Consider the following 15,506-nt stretch of genomic DNA (forward strand, 5'->3'; position numbering starts at 1 on the left):
TCTTGTTGCGTAGTCACAATGACTCAAGAGAACACCAAGTTGTGTGATTTCTCAAATACCAAAAACAATGATTTTCTTAGCACTCCGATTGCTCCTCCCGCCACTAGTGCGGAAACTTGTGATATTAATACCGCTTTGCTGAATCTTGTTATGAAAGATCAATTTTCCGGTACTCCTAATGAGGATGTCGCGTATCATCTTAACACATTCGTGGAATTATGCGATATGGAAAATAAAAAAGATGTGGAGAATGATGTTGTGAAGTTGAAATTATTTCCGTTTTCTTTGCGAGATCGTGCAAAAATTTGGTTTTCTTCTTTGCCTCGTAATAGTATCGATTCTTGGAATAAGTGCAAAGATGATTTCATTACTAAGTATTTTCCGCCCGCAAAAAATATTTCCCTTAGAACCCAGATCATGAATTTCAAGCAACTTGAACATGAGCATGTTGCACAATCTTGGGAAAGGATGAAATTGATGCTAAGGAATTGCCCAACTCATGGGTTAAATCTTTGGATGATCATACAAAATTTTTACACGGAGTTGAATTTTGTTTCTCGTATATTTTAGATTCCGCTGTAGGTGGTACTTTTATGGAAATTACTTTGGGTGAAGCCACCAAATTGCTTGATAATATCATGGCAAATTATTTACAATGGCATACCGAAAGAGCTCCTACTAGTAAAAAAGTTAATTCGATTGAAGAAATTTCTTCTTTGAAAAAGTTGTTGCTCTTATGAAATTGGTTGCTAATAAAAGTGCTCCTATTGATTTTAATGATGTGCCTTGGTCTACTTTGATTGAGCAAAATAGTGATGCCATAGATGTGAATTTTATCTCGCGAAACAATTTCAATAACAATGCTTATAGAGGTAATTTTAATCCTAGGCCTTTTCCTAGTAATTCCTATAATAATTATGGTAATTACTATGGTAATCCTTCTTATAATAATAATAGGAACACCTCTGATCTTGAGAATAATATTAAAGAATTTATCAATACTCAAAAAGTTTTCAATGCTACAATGGAAGAAAAGTTGAATAAGATTGATGATTTGTCTAGAAGTGTTGATAGAATCCTCATGATGTAGAAAATATCAAGAGAAATTTTTTGTGCCTAAGGTTAAAGAATCAATTAAAGCTCTTTATGTTTCCATGGATGAAAGTAAGAAAAGAACTGCTATGCTTAGAGCTAGAAGAGAATTTTTAGAAAAGGTGTTTTCTAGTGATTGCTTTCATAAAAGTGATGAAGATCTTAAAATGATCGGTGTTTCTTCTATTGATTCTCTGTTTACTAAAATTAAGATTGATGAAAAAGGGACTGGAGAAGATTCAACTTTAGCTAGAAGGCGTCCCGATAATTCGGAGGGTGAAAATCTTGTTGAGAAAATTGATAAAAGTGGGTTTGAAGAGGTCAAAACTTTAACTAGTGATGTGCCCACTCTTTTCGATTACAAAGACTAAATTATGATAGTTGCTCTTTGATTGATTGTATTTCTTTGTTGCAATCCATGACAAATTCACCCCATGCTTATGAGCAAAATAAAGCTTTTACTAAACATATTGTTGATGCTATGATGAAAGCTTTGGAAGAAAAGTTGGAATTAGAAGTTTCAATTCCTAGAAAATTACATGATGAATGGGAACCTACTATCAAAGTCAAGATTAAAAATTATGAGTGTTTTGCTTTATGTGACTTGGGTGCTAGTGTTTCTACAATTCCGAAATCTCTTTGTGATGTGCTTGGTCTTACTGATATTGAAGAATGTTCTTTAAATTTGCACTTAGCGGATTCTACTATTAAAAAGCCTATGGGAAGAATTAATGATGTTCTTATTCTTGCAAATAGGAATTATGTGCCCACAAATTTTATTGTTCTTGATATTGATTGCAATCCGTCTTGTCCAATTATTCTTGGTAGCTCATTTTTACGTACTATTGGTGCCGTGATTGATATGAAAGAAGACAATATTAAATTTCAATTTCCACTAAGGAAGGGTATGGAACACTTCCCTAGAACAAGAATTAGGCCACCATATGAATCAATCATGAGGGCATCTTATGGATCTTGAAGCAAAGATGACAATACTTAGATCCTTGCTTTATGCCTAGCTAGGTGCGTAAAACGATAGCGCTTGTTGGGAGGCAACCCAATGAATAAAAAAAAATTATTTTTGCCTTTTGCTTTCTGTTCTTGAGTATTTGCACAATTATGCTACTGTTATGATTGTGTTTTTTTGTTTTAATTAGTGTTGTGCCAAGCAAAGCCTTTAGGATTATGTTGGGTGATAGTTGATTTGATCTTGCTGAAAGACAGAAACTTTTGCGCTCACGAAAATAATTCTCATTTTTAACAGAAGCATGATAAAATGCCAATTATTTTTGAAGAATATTAATATAAAAATTTCTCACGTGGTCCTAATTTTTCAGAATTTTTGGAGTTTCATAAGTATTTGAAATATCCAGATTGCTACAGACTGTTCTGTTTTTGACAGATTCTGTTTTCTTTGCGTTGTGTGCCTGTTTTGATGATTCTATGGTTTTCTTTGAAGAGTTTTTGCCATAGAAAAATGGAATACAGTAGATATAATGCAAGAACAAAATATGAATTGGTTTTCTACAGTACTTATAGTAGTGATTCTCTTTCTTATACTAACGGATCTGACGAAGGTTTTGTTGAGTTTTGTGTGATTGAAGTTTTCAAGTTTTGGGTGATGTTACGATGGATGAGGCAATAAGGAGTAAGAAGATCCTAAGCTTGGGGATGCCCATGGCATCCCAAGCTTTATCCAAAGGGAATCAAGCAACTAAGCTTGGGGATGCCCGAGTGGCACTCCCTCTTTCTTCTAACGACCATCGGTACTTTACTCGGAACTATATTTTTATTCGTCACATACTATGAGTTTTGCTTGGAGCGTCTTGTATGATATGTGTCTTTGCTTGTTTCGATTTTTGTTTTAAGTATTGAATCCTTGCTGGACACACCTATTTTAGAGAGCCAAAATTATGCCATGACTTGTTAGAATTGCTCTCTATGCTTCACTTAAGTCTTTATGAGCTATGGAATTGCTCTAGTGCTTCACTTATATCTTTTGGAGCACAGTGTGCTTTGTTATTTTTGAAGAAATTGTCTCATACTTCACTTAGATTTATTTGAGAGTTAGTAGTTTTTTAAGAAATTCTCTCTTGCTTCACTTAAATTAATTTGAGAGAAAGAAACATTATGCTCATGATCTTCACTTATATTTGTTTGAGCTTATCAAAAGCAACACATGAAAATTAGTCCCAAAGTGATAGATATCCAAGAAGGATATAATAAAAACTTTCATGAAGATCATTGGACAAAATAAACTTGATTCCTTGTAATAGTTTTGAGATATGATGATATGATATGTGAGTCATGTTGGTGAGTAATTATGCTTTAGTAAGAATATTGGTGTTAAGGTTTGTGATTCCCTATGCAAGCACGAAAGTCAATAGTTATGCAATGAAATTATATCCTACTTGTGGTGCATTATTCGGTGTTAATGCTTAATGCTTGCTTATGAGATTTTTTGTTTCTTGGTTGGTCGCTTCTCAATCTTTTGCTAGCCTTCATTTTGCACTAAGTATGATCACTACTTGTGCACCCAAAACCCTTTAAACCAGTTTTGCCATGTGAGTCCATCATATCTACCTATATGCGGTATTCTTTTGCTGTTCTAAGCAAATTTGTATGTGCCATCTCTAATTTTCAAAATAAATTTCTCTTTTGTGTGCTCGTACCGTTCGCGAGGCGGTGAGGGGTGGCCGATATTTTCCATGCTAGATGTGTTATTCTCACGATGAGTGTTTATTCACTTGTCATTGCACGAGAGTGAGGCAAAGGTATTAGGGATGCCCAGTCCCGAAATGAAAAAATAATTTACTTTATGTTGTCAAATAATAAATTCCTTGGAAAGTGTTGGTATGGAGGGCACCCATGGGTACGGTTAGCCATGGAAAGTGAAAGTATGGTGGAAAAAGGAATAAACTTTTTTCTGTTTGGGAACCGCCTATGATATATCTAGCATGGGAAGTGTGGGGAACTCTAAGTCATTTTCGTTGGTGGGAAAAGCATACCTCCCAAAATGTTTTTATCTCTATGTTTTTCGCTTTGAGCTCTGGCACCTCTATAAATCCCTACTTCCCTCCGCGAAGGGCCATTCCTTTACTTTATGCAATTTTTATTTTTAATTTGAGTCTCCATCTTCTCTTATAAAGCACCAACTAAGGGGCACTATGATCGTACTTGAGCATTGGGTGTAGCTAATATGCGAGTGTGTTTCATGAATGGATCAATGATTGAGCATAATGGGCTAGGGATAACTTATTTTAGCATTGATATTTTGAAAGACATGGTTGCTTGTTGATATGCTTGATTATTTAAGTTATCATGTCAAAACTAGACTATTGCTTTGAACCATATAAAAGTCCAAATGTCCATGCTATAAAGAAAAGAATATGTGATGAACATGTTAGGCAGCATTCCACATCAAAAATTCTATTTATATCATTTACCTACTCGAGAACGAGCAGGAATTAAGCTTGGGGATGCCGATACGTCTCCAACGTATCTATAATTTTTGATTGTTCCATGCTGTTATATTATCATTCTTGGATGTTTTACAATCATTCTATAGTCATTTTATTTCATTTTTTGGTACTAACCTATTCACATAGTGCCCAGTGCCAGTTTTTGTTTTCTGCATGTTTTTTACATCGCAGGAAATCAATACCAAACGGAGTCCAAACGCAGCGAAACTTTTTTTGGATTTTTTTTTACCGGAAGACATCCAGTGGGCCAGAGAAGCACCTGGGGGTGCCCCGAGGGGGGCACAACCCACCAGGGCGTGCCTGGAGGCCTAGGCGCGCCCAGGTGGGTTGTGCCTACCTCGGTGGCCTCCCGCACAGCATCTTTGCTCTATAAATATCCCAATATTTCAGAAACCTTAGGGGAGTCGACGAAAATCAATTCCAGTCACCGCAAGTACCAGAACCACCAGATCCAATCTAGACACCATCACGGAGGGGTTCATCATGCCCATTGGTGCCTCTCCGATGATGCATGAGTAGTTCTTTGTAGACCTACGGGTCCGTAGTTAGTAGCTAGATAGCTTCCTCTCTCTCTTCGTTGATTCTCAATACAATGGTCTCTTGGAGATCCATATGATGTAACTCTTTTTGCGGTGTGTTTGTTGGGATCCGATGAACTTTGAGTTTATGATCCGATCTATCTTTTTATCCATGAAAGTTATCTGAGTCTTCTTTGATCTCTTATATGCATGATTGCTTATAGCCTCGTATTTCTTCTCCGATATTTGGGTTTTGTTTGGCCAACTTGATCTATTTATCTTGCAATGGGAAGAGGTGCTTTGTAATGGGTTCGATCTTACGGTGCTTGATCCCAGTGACAGAAAGGGAAACGACACGTACGTATCGTTGCTATTAAGGATAACAAGATGGGGTCTATTTCTACATAAATAGATCTTGTCTACATCATGTCATCGTTCTTATTGCATTACTCTGTTTCTCGATGAACTTAATACACTAGATGCATGCTGGATAGCGGTTGATGTGTGGAGTAATAGTAGTAGATGCAGGCAGGAGTTGGTCTACTAATCTTGGACGTGATGCCTATATAATGATCATTGCCTGGATATCGTCATGATTATTTGAAGTTCTATCAATTTCTCAACAATAATTTGTTCACCCACCATTTGCTATTTTTCTCGAGAGAAGCCATTAGTGAAATCTACGGCCCCCGGGTCCCTTCTTTATTATATTTGCCTTTGCGATCTACTTTTATTTGCCTTTATTTTCAGATCTATTAAATCATAAATACAAAAATACCTTCATGCACTTTATTTTATTTGCGGTCTATTTATCCAATCTATTACAACTTTACCCCGTCCTTTTGCCAATTTCTGGCACCGTTACCCAAAAGGGATTGACAACCCCTTTAACACGTCGGGTTGCGAGTATTTGTTATTTGTGTCCAGGTGCTGTCTATGTATTGTTGCTTGGTTCTCCTACTGGTTCGATAACCTTGGTCTCATCACTGAGGGAAATACCTACCGTTGCTATGTTGCATCATCTCTTCCTCTTTGGGGAAATACCGACGTAGTTTTAGCAGACATCAATGCGCTTCTTGATCTCATGAAGAGCTGCTTCTTAGTATTGTGCCGGTCCCTGCCAAGGCCTCTACTTGGCAGGGGAGCTACTACTTGTCTGTGCATAAGTTGGGTATTACACGTCAACATTTAATACACCAACAGTCGGGTACCAATGAGTTGACTGTAGTCGAGATCGCCTAAGGTTTCTATGGAACATGTTCCCATAGTATTGGCACATCATGTGCCACAAAGTACCGTGGGTATAGAAGTGATGGTCCAAGACTTAATTTTTCCTTCCAAAATCTCTTTTCCTCTAGACTCTATCGTTGAGTACCACCAAAGTGATATAGTTGTTTTTGCATATACCTGTTGTTAGGGTCTAGCACAACCTTGAGGTTCATTGTCTCGTACCTCAAAGCTAGTGTCACTCAAATGGTAATGATTTGTTGAACATCAATCCAAACTCACCTAGTGAGTTCCATCTAGCACCTCGGACATCCATTAATGTGTCAAATCTTACTCCTACATAACTTATTTAATGGATCTTAACGTATTAAGTGGAACCTCTTTCACATGTCCTACTTTTTTTGGATGCTCTTACCGATGTGACTGAGTTGTCGTTAAAACTTTGACGCATGGGATCAAACATCTCATCTGTTTCATATTTCAGTGCACCTCCCACCCGTATCTCTTATAACCATTGCTTGAATCGATCACATACCAGAATATGACATTCATTACTTATGTATGTATACAAATTTATTTGTTTATATCATTGTACTTCCACTGCACGTTCGGTTATGTATGGACGGTTCATATCAAAGACTCTCACTATCATGACCAAGCGAGGATAAAAAGTTAAACATGTGGAATCTTGAAAATTTATTAGCACAATGATCATTTGTGGTTTGTTCTAAAAACATGTTTGAAGAGTCACATTAATTACTTGAGAAAGTGATGAAATAGCTCAATGATTGCATATATCTTCTGTTAGGGCCTAGCACAACCAAGAGGTGCAATGTCTGATACTCCCTCCGTTCCTAAATATAAGTCTTTTTAGACATTTTAAATAGACTATAACATACGGATGTATGTAGACATATTTTAGAGTGTAGATTCACTCATTTTGCTTCGTATGTAGTCACTTGTTAGAATCTCTAAAAAGACTTATATTTGGGAACGAAGGGAGTACCTCTAATCCAGTGTCACTCAGAGGACAAAGTTATGTTGTTCATCAATCTAAACCCACCTAGTGAATTCCGCGTGGCACCTCAGGCATTTGTTAGCGAGTCAATTCTTACTCATCTATCTCATATTTAATGGCTATTGACGTATTGCAATGAACTTCCTCCATATGTAAGATTTTGTTTGGACGCTCACGCCGATGTGACTGAGATGGCAGTCAAACCCTGCGCATGTGAACAAATATCTCATATATGTTTATTGCATATCACAATGCACCCTCTACCACCCATATATCTTATAAGCAATGGCCGAATCAATCACATATCAGAATATGGCATTTTGTTACTTATGTTTATATAAGAAGTATCTTTTATATCAATGTACTTCCATTGTATGTTGGATCTTTTCTAGAAGTTTCACATTGAAGACTCTCACGGTCGTGACCAAGCAATCAGTAAGAAGTTCAACACGTGGGATCTTGATCATTTATTGGCATGAAAGATCATTTTTATTTGTTCTAAAATGTGTTTTAAGAGTCACATTAGTTAACGCGTGAGATGAAAGAACTCAATGATTTATTAGTATCACCTTTTGCATGAATCTAGAACTAGGATGTTGTAAGGATCTTTGATAGGCACAAAATGTGGTAATTTACGTTGAGGAATAAATTATATTAGGTGGGCGACTCTTTTGTCAACCAAGGTTGCTGATCTTTTCGTAGGTGATCAAGAAATTCATCAATGCATCAAAGTCTTAATCCTCGATCTCACGTATAATAGCCCTTAACGTATTAATGAACTTCAGCCATGTGTAGGGTTTCATTCGGACATGCTTGATTCGTTTAGGTGAATCTTATTGGTGTGATCAAGTCATCCATCAAAGTCTAGCACATGGGGATTAAAGATCGCTTATATGTGCCCGCGGACACCTCTTTCTCTAGCAAGGCATGTCAGATCGATCACATCAAATATGTCGTCATTTCATAACGTGTTCATACAAAAAGAGGTGTTTTATGGGTTCTCCACTTCATAACATCCATTCGATACACACGGTCAATTACCTAATTAATGGATATTCTCTTGACTTATAACAAAATCTTTTTCATTTCAACGTAAGCGAATGTGTATGGATTGCACACCGAGCCAATTTCCACAAGGATAAATAAGATGTGCATGCATAAACATGGTGTTGATTCTCTCTGCACCAGATCATCCATTTTAGCACAACTATGTGACTCGTCACCAAGGGAAGGAATAAGAAACTAAAAAATAAAGATAAATACAAACAAAGCACACCTAGAGACTGGAGAAAGGATTTATCGTTTTGAGAGTAGATTGCGGCTTCTGCGCAAAAAGTGTACGTCCCAAGCATTTTTTTTTTCCAGAAAGTGTATGCATGTAGAGACTAGAGGAAGAATTTACCATTTTAGAAATATACAGGGACGTCAATGCAAAAGTTTGTTCAGGAGGGAGTAGGAGGCAGGAGTGTTAAAGCTAGAAAGGTGCAAGCCCTGTAACGCCGCTGTTGTGTGCTTTGATCGGCTGCCATGAGGTGCGCTGTATGGTACCTCTAAGCCAGTGTCACTCAAATGACAATGATTTGTTGGTCATCAATCCAAAACCACCTAGTGAATTCTGCCTGGCACCTCTGACATACGTTAATGTCTCAAATATTACTCCTCAACTCATATTTGATAGCTCTTGACGTATTACATTGAACTTCCTCCATATGTCGGATTTTGTTTGGACGCTCTTACCATTGTGATAGAGTCGTCGGTCAAACTATGATGCTTTGGGATGAAAAATCTCATTTGTTTTGTTCATATCTCAATGCACCTCCCACCCATATATCTTATAATCAATGCATGAATCATTCACATATCAAAATATGGCATTTCATCAGTTATGTTTAGATACAAAGGTATATTTTTATATCAATGTAGTTCTGCTGTATGTTGGTCTATGTATGGAGGATTCATAACGAAGACTCTCACGGCCGTGACCAACCTATCGATAAAAAAAATTCAACACGTGGGATCTTGACCATTTATTGGCATGATAATCATTTGTGGTTTGTTCTAAAAATATATTTTAAGAGTCACATCAGTTGGCATGTGTGGTGAAAGAGCTCAATTTTTTTGCATCTATATCTTCTATTAGGGTATGACACAACCATGAGGTGCACTGCATGGTACCTCTAAGCCAGTGTCACTCCGAGGACAAAAAATTGTTCATCATCAATCCAAACCCACTAGTTAATAACACCTAGCACCTCTGGCATTTGTTAACACATCGAATCTTAGTCTATCTCATATTTAGTAGCTCCTTTCGTATTACAATAAACTTCCTTCATATGTCGGGTTTTGTTCGAACGCTCTTTGCCAATGCCATTGAGCCGACGGTCAAACTCTAACTCATGGGATCAAACCTCTCATATGTTTTGTGCATATCACGGTGCATCTCCCACATGTATCGCTTACAATTAATGCCTAAATTGACGTATATCGAAATATGCCATTCCAGTATATGTTGGATATGTTGGATTTTGTGTAGAGGATCCACGACGACAACTCTCACCGTTGTGATCAAGCCATCGTGAAAAGTTCAACACGTGAGATCTTGACCATTTATTGGCATGAAAGATCATTTGTGATTTGTTCTAGAAATATGTTTTAAGAGACACATTAGTTGATGCGTGAGATGAAAGAGCTCAATAATTTCTCTGTATTACCTTTTATACACACGAATCTAGAACTAGGATGACAACAAAAGATCTACTATAAGCACAAAAGGTGATAATTTACGCTTAGAGATAAATTATATTAGGTGGGTGATTCTTTTGTAAAACAAGGTTGTCGACCTTTTACAAGGAGGTTGACGAAGCTGTCAGTCAAAGTCCAGCACATGGGGATTGAAGATCACATCTATGCGTTCATACCCCCTCCTCGACACCCTTGTATCTAGCAATCATGTCAGATCGATCACATCAAATACGGCATGTCATATAACATGTTTATACAAATCGAGGTGTTTTTATGGGTTTTCCACTTTTTTTGTAATTCGGGGTTTCCACCTTTGATCATCCATTGGATACACACGGTCATTTACTTAATTAGTGGGTATTCTCTCGATTTATAACAATATCTTTTCATTTCAACGTGAGCTAACGTGTACGGACTAGGCCGGAGCCAATTTCCACAAGGATAACAAGATGTGCATGCATAAACATGATGTTGATTCTCTCAGCACCACACCAGATCATCCATTTCAGTACCACTACGTGACTCCTCACCAAGGGAAGGAGTACAATAATAAGAAACTTAAAAAAAAAAGGAACAAAGTGCACCCAGAGACTGGAGAAAAGGATCCATTATTTTCAGAGTAGATTGTGAGGTGCTTCTGCGCAAAAAGTGTTGGTCCCAAACATTTTCGCCTGCACGCAGAGGCCAGAGGAAGCGTTTAATATTTTAAAAATACGCAGGGGCGTCGATGCAAAAGTTTGTTTTGTTTGAGAGGGAGTAGGGGGCAGGAGTGTTAAAGCCATAAAGGCGCAAGCCCTGTAACGCCGCCGTTGTGTGCTTCCATCGGCTGCCTGCCGCTTCGCCTCTCGCCTCCTCTCCTCGCCTCGCCTCGCCTCTCCACTCCCCCACCGCGCCGTTCTTTAATGGGGCGAGCCCAACAACAAACACTGACACAAGGAGAACACCACCCGGTTCCCAGACCAGACCAACTCCTCCTCCCTCCCTTCCTCTCTCCCCGCCCCCACTCCTCCTTCCCTCCCGGGGAGGACAGGACAGCAGAGCCCGTCCACCACCAACCCACCGCCACCCGCGTCGCCATGGCGCAGCCCGGTGAGCGCAGTCTCCTGGTTTTTCTTGCGGCCGGCTTTGCTGCCCGTTCGTGCTCATGCGGCTGCTGCTCTCCTGTTGTCTCTTGTTGTGTCGCTGGCAGGGCGAGGACGGGACCCGGAGCTGTTCGCGGAGCTGTGGCGCGCCTGCGCCGGGCCGCTGGTGGAGGTGCCGCAGCGCGGCGAGAGGGTCTTCTACTTCCTCCAGGGCCACCTGGAGCAGGTGCGTGCGGGTGTTTCGCGCGTGAATTCTCCTTGTTTCCTCTCCGCTGCTCTCCTCTGTTCCATCCATTTCCAATTCCGCCGCGGCCGGGCCACGCGCTCATCTGCTTGCTGGTTTTTTGCGCGCGCAGCTGCAAGAGCCGACGGACTCGGCGCTGCTGGCCGAGCAAATCAAGATGTTCCAGGTGCCCTACAAGATCCTCTGCAAGGTCGTCAACGTCGAGCTCAAGGTAAACAACCCCCGCCGGCCGGCCACGCCGCCGCCTTCTCTTTGCTCCTCACTGCCTGATCCTTCCTCCCTCGCGGTTCTGGCGTGAGCTCGTCGTCGTCGTAATTAAACTCTCTCTCGTGTTGTTTTTGTTCGCGGCGGCGCAGGCCGAGGCGGAGACGGACGAGGTGTACGCCCAGATCACCCTGCAGCCGGAATCTGACGTAAGTGTTCATCGCCAACCAAAGTTTTGTTCTCTAATAGTTTTTCCTGTTATCACTATCTCGTTTGGAAATGTCCTGAATTCCGGTTTCTGAATCCGTAGTGTCGCAATTCCGTTTTTTCTTTTCTTTTATTTCTATATCTGTTCTTTCTACTCGAATCCAGAGAGTGTATCCCTCGCGTGGATTTGTGTCTTAAACTTTCTCCTGTTTGCAGCAAGACAACCTGCCCCTCATCTGCGACCCAATTCTGCCGGAGACGCCCCGGCCAGTGGTGCACACCTTCTGCAAGATCCTGACGCCGTCCGACACCAGCACCCACGGCGGCTTCTCCGTGCTCCGCCGCCACGCCAACGAGTGTCTCCCGCCGCTGGTAAGCCCAACTCCCTTGTCCTTGTCAATCAATGCATAATTGCATAATCGCATACCGTACTGCCAGGTTAAATTCCACTCTGCTTTGCTCTTGATCAGGACATGGCGATGCCGACACCGACTCAGGAGATCATCTCCAAGGACCTCCATGGATCTGAGTGGAGGTTTAAGCACATCTACAGAGGTACGCAAACTCAGTGTTTTCCTTTTATTACAGTTACCTGCAGAATTGTTCAGTGGTCATTCATCTGACTGCAGATCAGGACCAAATAAATTGCAGTTGCTGTATATATATGCCTTCTGCTGCCTGATCCATGCAATTCTTGGTGGTTGTTGTATAGGTCAACCCCGCAGGCACCTTCTGACGACCGGATGGAGCACATTCGTCACATCAAAGAAGCTGATGGCTGGCGATGCCTTTGTCTACCTAAGGTTGGACATCAAATGAACTCCAGTGCTTATAATTCTGTTAAACTAACCATGCGTGACGGACAGGATTACGCGCAATGTTTCGTGGGAAGTATGCATCATCACAAAGACATTGTGTTTTGTTTTCGCAGGAGTGAGACAGGAGAGCAGCGTGTCGGAGTGAGGCGCCTTGTGCAGAAGCAAAGCACGATGCCGGCGTCCGTTATATCAAGCCAGAGCATGCATCTCGGGGTGCTTGCAAGTGCATCTCATGCTCTCAAGACCAACTCCATTTTCGTGGTCTACTACAGGCCCAGGTTGGACCTTCTATTCTATCTGTATATACCGCCAGTTGTTTGATAAAACTGTCCTTACTCTTTGCTAATGGAAGTTAATTTTCTTGTTTGTTTTATGTAGGTTAAGCCAGAGCCAGTACATTGTCAGCGTGAACAAGTACCTTCAAGCTAGTAAGACTGGATTTACTGTGGGCATGAGGTTCAGGATGAACTTCGAAGCAGAAGATGTCCCTGTGAAGAAGTAAGGGTTCATTCAACCTGTGGGTTTTCAGTCTGTTTGCTCATCTCTACCATCATCTCAGTTTCACATGGTCCCATGTATTTTAAACCTGCAGGTTTTTTGGGACTATAGTTGGTGATGGTGATCTTTCTCCACAGTGGTCAGGTTCTGAATGGAAGTCACTCAAGGTAAGATCAACACATTCTATTTTCTCTTGTTTGCATCGTATTTTTCTTCTCCTTTTAAAAAAAAGCTGATTTTATTCATGGTTTATTTAGGTCCAATGGGATGACTCGGTCGCAATTTGCAACGGCCCTGAGAGGGTTTCTCCTTGGGAAATTGACTCATCTGATGGCTCCTCGCCTGCCATCAGTGCACTGCTGCAATCATCGGCGAAGAACAAGCGTCCAAGGGAGACAAATGAAAACTTTGATCTTCCATCACAGGGTATGACCTGCAGATTTCTCATTGCTCATGCTATTTTCGACGAATAAATGGAACGTTCACATCATGATGTTTTTAATCCTTTTGGCTTAATCTGCAGAGCCGACTCAGGAGTTTTGGCTGTCTGGAATGACACAGCAGCATGAGAGGACATATGTTGGTTCTAGTGACCCCAACCGTATCTCTGGGTATCATCAAATTCTTTGGCCAAGCAGTGAACCCGCAGGGTATGGTGCCATGAGCAGCAGTTCGGTTTGTCAAACTCCATTGGGGCTTGGTGATGGTTGGCCCAAGGATTTCAACCCTTCAAGCCAGGGGATCTCTCCTACCCTGTCAGAGATTACTCAGAAGCTGAATCGGGTTGCCAGCAGTGAAGGAAGAACTCCTCCTCCTTGGGCTACTGCACTTTGTGGTGGTTACCGGGCTGAGGAACCTACTTCCAAGCTGTCCTGCAACACTACTCTGCCTCTGCCTGAACAGGTTGCACCATATCTGCCCAAAGTAGCTGAAAAGGCTAAGGAACCCGGTGTGGTTCGTCTGTTTGGTGTGAATTTGATGGAGAACACCAACAATGCTGCTGCTCCTACTGCTGGCAACGCAAGTGCCGGAGCCGGAGAAACTTCAGCCAGAGTTGCTGGTTCTGTTGAAGGCTCTGGTCAGCTGTCAGCATTTTCAAAAGTAACAAAAGTCGCGAACGAGAGCCCCCGAGAAATCCAAAGCCAACAGAATAATGCTGGAAGGAACCGTGTGAAGGTACAACTTCTGTGTATCTCTTTCTTCCTCCCCTCCTTGGCTTGTTTAACTGTCGTCTAACCTCGTGTTGCTATTTGGTTTGTGCTAGGTTCAAATGCATGGAAATGCTGTGGGTAGAGCTGTGGATCTAGCAAGTCTGGATGGGTATGAGGGGCTGACCAGTGAACTGGAACAGATGTTCGAGATAAAGGACATCAAACAGAACTTTAAAGTGGCATTCACCGACAACGAAGGTGACACCATGAAAGTCGGAGATGATCCCTGGATGTAAGTCTGCACATGTTCTCCATCAAGGATTGATAGTTAACTGTTCATCTGACATGATTATAATGAGTATATATGGCTGACATACATACATTCTTTGGCACCTGCAGGGAGTTTTGCCGTATGGTGAGGAAGATAGTGATCTATCCCATTGAAGATGACAAGAACATGGATCCTCGTCAGACGTCGGTCTTAGCTGCTGCTCCAGATCCGGATCCCAAGGCTAACCTTTAGAAGGGCGGAGGGGTAGGATTTTTGGATCCTTCCACAGATGAAGCATTGGTTTGCAGATTTGTGGTATTGAATCCTTTCTTCAGAAGCACCCCGAAGAAAGATTGATTGATAACATAGGTTTCCAGAAAGAAAAATGGTGGTGACAATTTCTCTTTAGTTGGCTGTCAAAAAAACAAACAAAAGATTGACAATGTCTCTTTAGTCGTTTGCTTAAATATAGTCGAAAAACCCTAAAGGAATAAAGTCCGGGAGGTATAAAGACTTCTGGTGTAAGTTGTGTACATATTATATGAGAGATGACAATCATATGACATCTAGTTTATGTCCTGTTTTAACTTCCTCTTGCGTACATCTCGCTGAATTTGGTTGATAAATGTTGCGACTAGAATTATCTTGATGTTAGCTATCAATGCTGATCGGTATAGTGCTGGTTAGTTCTACACTGGTTTTGTGCTTGATGCTTTTCACGGCTTAGGTCCTCTTTGATTCAAAGGATTTTCATAGGTATTTTAAAAGATCGGAATACTTAGGCCCTGTTCGTTTAATCCTGTTAGGAGCTAGGGTTCTGCCGGTTTTAGGGCGGAGATTGTAGGGGAAAGAAGGAGGAAGACGAGGTCGAGGGCGCGGCGGGCGGCGGCTGGGCGCCGTCCTTGCGTGATGGAGAAGAGGCGGCGGCGGCGCAAGAGGCGGCTAGGGTTAG

At 41.1% G+C, this 15,506-nt stretch overlaps 1 protein-coding gene across 1 annotated transcript; it reads left to right on the top strand.

Annotated features, from left to right (window-relative positions):
- The first annotated feature begins 10,893 nt into the window (after nt 1-10,893).
- LOC123077911 (auxin response factor 1) lies at nt 10,894-15,141 on the top strand. Its single transcript, XM_044500279.1, has 14 exons — nt 10,894-11,168; nt 11,269-11,387; nt 11,518-11,616; nt 11,762-11,818; nt 12,033-12,188; nt 12,287-12,371; nt 12,529-12,619; nt 12,748-12,912; nt 13,013-13,132; nt 13,227-13,299; nt 13,390-13,558; nt 13,656-14,308; nt 14,397-14,575; nt 14,683-15,141. The coding sequence occupies exons 1-14, from the start codon at nt 10,982-10,984 to the stop codon at nt 14,804-14,806; spliced, it is 2,277 nt and encodes a 758-aa protein (XP_044356214.1). The 5' UTR covers nt 10,894-10,981; the 3' UTR covers nt 14,807-15,141.
- The last annotated feature ends 365 nt before the right edge of the window (nt 15,142-15,506 follow it).

This window comes from Triticum aestivum, chromosome 3D, assembly GCF_018294505.1.
Source record: "Triticum aestivum cultivar Chinese Spring chromosome 3D, IWGSC CS RefSeq v2.1, whole genome shotgun sequence".
Lineage (NCBI taxonomy): Eukaryota > Viridiplantae > Streptophyta > Magnoliopsida > Poales > Poaceae > Triticum > Triticum aestivum.

Coding starts and splice junctions, on each gene's coding strand:
- LOC123077911 (XM_044500279.1), top strand. CDS start 10,982: ATGGGGCGAGCCCAACAACAAACACTGACACAAGGAGAACACCACCCG. Junction 13,300..13,389: donor CTGAATGGAAGTCACTCAAG/GTAAGATCAACA, acceptor TGGTTTATTTAG/GTCCAATGGGATGACTCGGT. Junction 13,559..13,655: donor CTTTGATCTTCCATCACAGG/GTATGACCTGCA, acceptor CTTAATCTGCAG/AGCCGACTCAGGAGTTTTGG.